General features: G+C 30.8%; 1 protein-coding gene across 1 annotated transcript; it reads right to left on the bottom strand.

The window, feature by feature from the left end:
• Window positions 1-33: 33 nt before the first annotated feature.
• Window positions 34-3772, bottom strand: LOC134232382 (uncharacterized; the record flags this gene model as incomplete). The annotated part of the gene is made up of 4 exons (XM_062714332.1): window positions 3552-3772; window positions 2612-2846; window positions 1352-1455; window positions 34-98 (listed from the first exon to the last, which is right to left on the bottom strand). Coding segments are annotated over exons 1-4 (608 nt in total), but the record flags the coding sequence as incomplete, so codon positions are not given.
• Between the last annotated feature and the right edge of the window lie 1765 nt (window positions 3773-5537).

A 5537-nucleotide genomic window follows, 5' to 3' on the forward strand; every position in this document is an offset into this window, starting at 1 on the left:
AAAATCGGAGTGCAAATATCTTGAAAATCATACCGAAGTCCTGTGACAGCGCAGTTCCGCAAAATCGTTAGGCTATCCCATTTAATACTTGTTGTAATCTAAAATAATAAATCAGGAAATCTACATAATATATTTTTATTCAAGTGATTGCTGACATAGCACTGGAATGTTTTATATTATACATTTTTTTAATCAAATTATTTTTTAAAAAGTCTAATAGTAATTTTTAATCTATATCTAATAGAGCTAAACATTAAGGTTGATTAAAACTGAATATGGTCGTTTTTCTTTCACTCTTACATTCAGGTAACAAATTACACTAAGATAATAAAGAATAAAAATATCAAGAAGAAAAATTTTAAAAACATTGATGATCAGTATGAGTTGTTTACTGAAGTTATAATAATTTATGATTTTATGAAAAGGATCTAACAAAACTTGAGAGACGACAAAGACATGGCTTTAAGATTGCTCTGATGAGTGCTTTTAAGTCATATTCATGACTATACAAATTCCGTATTAAATCCAAATTGTTTTGTAGACGGATTATTTTCATTGCATACCTTCCTTTTTAAGGATGACCGAGAGGACTGCTTTCTGATCAGGGTAAATTGTTTGCTTGTTCCTTTTAACGTTCCTTCGAGTATTTATCCTTCTTATCTACTATTCAGATACCACACCTCTCGATGGAGGGCTGCAAATCTAGACCTGTTCTTCGTACTGACGACCTTTGAGCAGTATTTTTTTTTCTCGTATCAGCACCTTCATGTATTGCGAAACGGGTCTAACAATCTCATATGAAGAACCAGTCTTTACATCATACTGTGGGATCAAACCCGCTACAGAAGTAACTTCTTACACCACGACGTTAGACACGCTGTAACTAACTGGCGACCAGAAAAGACAGTAATATGCTTAGTTTTGCTTTGAGTAATGCTAATGAGTTAAACAAACTTAGAAATCTGGATTAATATGGCACCATAAAGGTGTAGTGGTTGAAACTTTAGAATTACGAAATTGATATAAGAAAATATATATCTTGTTAAATAAAACAGTTACCGACTTGGGTCAGTCGCAGCTCAATTTAATTAGATTGGTCGCGGCTAAGATCATATATTAAGAAGAATAAGGATCTGTTTGAAAAGTTTACTAATTTAAAGTAAATGATGTTGGGTAAAACAATAAATTTCCTTAGCTCCTGGCAACAAGACCAATTAATTACAGATTATTGAAAAGCTTACACGTCAGAAAAAAACTTTTTAACTTGACATCTATGTATTTCTATGTATAATACATATATAATAATTGAGATTGACATTTTTATCTTAAAAAAAGGAATGCAAGGTCTTACCTCTTCACAGAAATCATGTGTGAAGTTAAGATAAACAAGAGATGTTTTATTATTTAATTCTTCTGTAAAATCCTGCTGAATCCTCATTTGTCCTTTTGCTTGAACTTAAGACAGGAAGTAATAAGATGATAAGATTTTAAGTATTCATGTTGAAACTTTTCTGGTAATCCAAGGCAACATACCAGCATTGTTTGTTTAAAAACTTTATGATTATAAAATCAAATTATGCCGAGGGTATCAATCGCTGATTGAGATTCATATACGAATTTAAAATGTAATGATTAATAGAGAATAGGTAAAAACATTATTTAACATATTTATGCAAATGAGAATTAGATATTTCGTCAAGTCTATAAATCAGTTTTTCTTTTATATTCAAGTAATGAATTTCCAGGAATTTACGGACAATGTCTTAAAATTTGCTGCAGTATCATAGATTTTGACATGAGCAAACAGAAGATTGATGTATCATTAAGCACGCTGTTGAACCATTTGTCGTTCAAATTGACCATATTTTAGTGCCAACATTTCTGCTATTTATTTGAAAATTTCTTTCAAACAAAGGAATATGGAGATAACGAACAGTATTCAATATCAAAGTTCATAAAACAATACAAAATAAGAGCAGAGCAAACACGGACCTCCGAAATTTTAGAGGTGGGATTAGGTGCCATGGTGGAGTGAGCATCCCCTGTTGACCGGTCACATCCGCCGTGTGCTCATTGTCTTGATCGTAAAATAACGGAAAAATCCATCGTCAATTCAGTGTATAAATAATGGACTAACAATTGGTAACGTCAGTCAGCATTTGACTCAATGATAAATTGTATTTGCTGACAAGGTCATTACGAACTTACGAAATGATGACTTTAAACGAGACTGCTGATAATCTTGTTTCATCAACTTGCTTGTCAATGATTTACTTCGTTTTAGAATTTGTTCGTACGTAGAGCATGCTCTTGCGTATCGAATTAACTGAGATATATACACTCCGTATGCAGGTGATGAAGGTATATTGCTTGCATAAGTAAGGGAAGTTGACGATAGAAAAGTTAAAGTCGTCACGTTTTAGAGACAAAAATGTTAACATATATGAATATAATAGTATCTCAAAATTTATATAACCTACTAGTAAGTTAAAGGCACATGGTAAATATTCATTTTCATTTTATCAATTTTTTTTCAAATCCTTAATTAAATGAAAAGCAAAAAGCAGATATTTGCTATTAATTAAGATGTAGTTTAATGTATCTTTCCTACCCATTTCAAAGTGGTTTTGAGGAGTATCATCATGATAATGATTCCACTTCACCAAAGAAATGAAAAAGGCACCCCCTGCTCCAAGAACTATCAGGCAGCTTATGACGGTAATGAAAATAATTTGTGTTTTATATTTCGTATGCTTCTCAGTAGTTGTTGAATATTCATATCCCGATGATTTATAGTCTTGCTGGAGACCAAAACTTCCATAGCGAACGTCATGATGTAAGGATGCCTGTACCAAACAGAATAAACCTGATATGAAATATAGAAAGACATATACATGTAAATACATGTACATGAAATAAGATAATGACAAGATGGATTTTTTATGCAGTATTAAATTCAAACTGATTTAATCGACCTCTTTATAAAATCTTTTAATTAAATTTCACGTGTAGAACATATTAAACTTGAAAACTAATCAGACTTAAAATAACATGTTTTCATGTACATCTTATCATCACGCTGGTTGAAAACCATGTTATTTTAAATCAAACATATCTAATTTAATTATTTGAATGCGTAGTAATAATATTATAAGTTTACCTTTATTGATTACCAGAGAGAAAGCAAATGATGTAAAAAATAAACATAGTACAACAATAAGATACATGTTTGCAAAGATACTGCAAAGAAATATTTCGGATGAAATGGATGATTCTGTAAAAAAAAATCCCTGATAGAGTTAAATCAGAGTATATTGAAATAAGTGTAACTGAGAAACTGTTGAAATTCCGATGGACACTAAACCTTGCACGACGACTATATGTACAAAACCACAATAAGTACCGTCATAAAAGTTTTTGTTAGTCTGTTATCAGTTCGAAATTCTATATAATTTGCTGTTAGGACAATTAACCATCATACAGATAAAAAAAAACTGAGGAGTGTGTGCCTTTTCCCATATATTCACATAGAAAATAACAAATAGCAATACCCGAGCTGGAATATCCCTGCAAAATTTTTCATTCGTGATTTTGTTGATCCAATCTTTTTTGTAATCAACACTGTTGTTGTGCTCTTTAGAATCATTTTCCTTTTCCATGATATGGGAACAGGGGTAAGTGTGTTGTAATAAGAATCCAAAAATAGGTACAGTCCCTCGGGTATCTCTTGGAATATAGATAGTATTCATTTGCATTAACAATAAAAACCACTTCCAATGCATAAAAGACAAATATTTATTTATATATATAGTGAGTACCATAGATGAGGAACATAACAATTTATAACACACTATTCAAACGTGTACAAAAATATAAAAGAATTAAATTTAAAAAAACTGAACCTTTTTAGTATACAATGATACTTTATTTTGTAATGCCAATTCTCCATCATTTTTTTCTAATACTTTGATAATATGTAATTAAACTTTTTTATTATAAGATAATCTGATACTTTATATCATAATTTATGAAGATATCTATCATGATAAGGTGATGATTTCAACATAAAAATGATCTCAGTGAGGAATTTCATATGCATATACAGGTAATATCAAAGAATTCGTACCCTAGTATCATAAAGAAAAACTGTTATATATATTCACAGAAAAGCATCAGAATATAAAGCAGCATATCAGCTTATTAACAGGACCAGGAAAGAATTAAGTATCCGCATAACAAAAATATAAATTTATGCTGGCAAAAATGGTCATGGCCTATTTCAAACAGAAATTTTGATCTGTGATTTTAAAACAAATTGATGAAGGATATGGAGAATACGAACAGTATTCAATCTCAAAGTCCATAAAACAGTACAAAAGAGGAGCAGAGCAAACACGGACCTCCGGACATCAGTGGTGGGATCAGGTGCCATGGATGAGTGAGCATCCCCTGCTGACCTGTCACACCCACCCTGTGCTCCTTTTCATGATCAGGAAATAAAACTCAATTTCAATTATTAGTAAGGAATGCTTACTAGTTGGAAAATATTTGATTGGCCAGTGAAAATGAAAAAAGAATGTTGGCAAAGTTTAATAAAATCAATACAGAAAATATTTAATTTTAACTTTCACACAAATTTTAAAAGTTTTAGTTCTAATCTTATAGGGCATGGACACAGTTTCAACTGAATTTATTCAATTTAAACAATTTTAATGTTTACAATTCCTAACTAAAGCAATTCTATTGATCAGCAAAAATTTGAACATCATTTGTTGATTTACAAAGGGGATACGGGACTTAGAATTCTTCATAGTGTAAACAAGGCGCGTGCCTTGTTTTTGATTACATTTAGAAAATATCATTTTTATAACAAAACGAGATTCAGAAAATCATTAGAAAATGTCAAATTGTATTTAGAATTAACAATCTGCTTTGGACGAACACATATCAGCATGTTTAACCTATATAAACAAAAACATGGCACAAGCCTTGTTTACATAACAAAGGTTGGGAGCTTTAAATCTGTCTTGTATCTCGACAACTGAAATTCAAAATTTTGATGATCATCAGAAATACCTTAGTTAAGTTTTTGTAAACATAAAAATGAAATGAAATTTTTTAACAAATTTTTAGAGCCCCTTTAATTACAAATTAAATTTGTTATAACAGAAAATTCAACCCACGAAATTTATAATTTTACGTTAGATATAAAAGAAAATGAATGACTTTTAAAAATGACCAAACCATGGGTAATAAGGAAAATAGTGATAGCCTATGGATATTACCGATATGGAATCCGTTGTCTTAGGAGGCGTAAAGATGTATCTCCTGTCAACCAGTCCCAACCACCTCCACATCTCGTTTAAAGTCATCATTTCGTAAGTTCATTAGTTCAATGGTCGGTACAATGACCTTGTCAGCAAATACAATTTATCATAAAGTCATTTGCTGACTAACTTTTCTCATACTAACTATTAAGTCAATATATATACACACTGAATTGTCGACGGATTTTTTCGTAATTTTCCTATCATCAC

Source organism: Saccostrea cucullata, unplaced genomic scaffold (genome assembly GCF_032062105.1).
Source record: "Saccostrea cucullata isolate Sc308-1 unplaced genomic scaffold, CSIRO_AGI_Scuc_v1 ctg13988, whole genome shotgun sequence".
In the NCBI taxonomy this organism is placed as follows: Eukaryota; Metazoa; Mollusca; class Bivalvia; order Ostreida; family Ostreidae; genus Saccostrea; species Saccostrea cuccullata.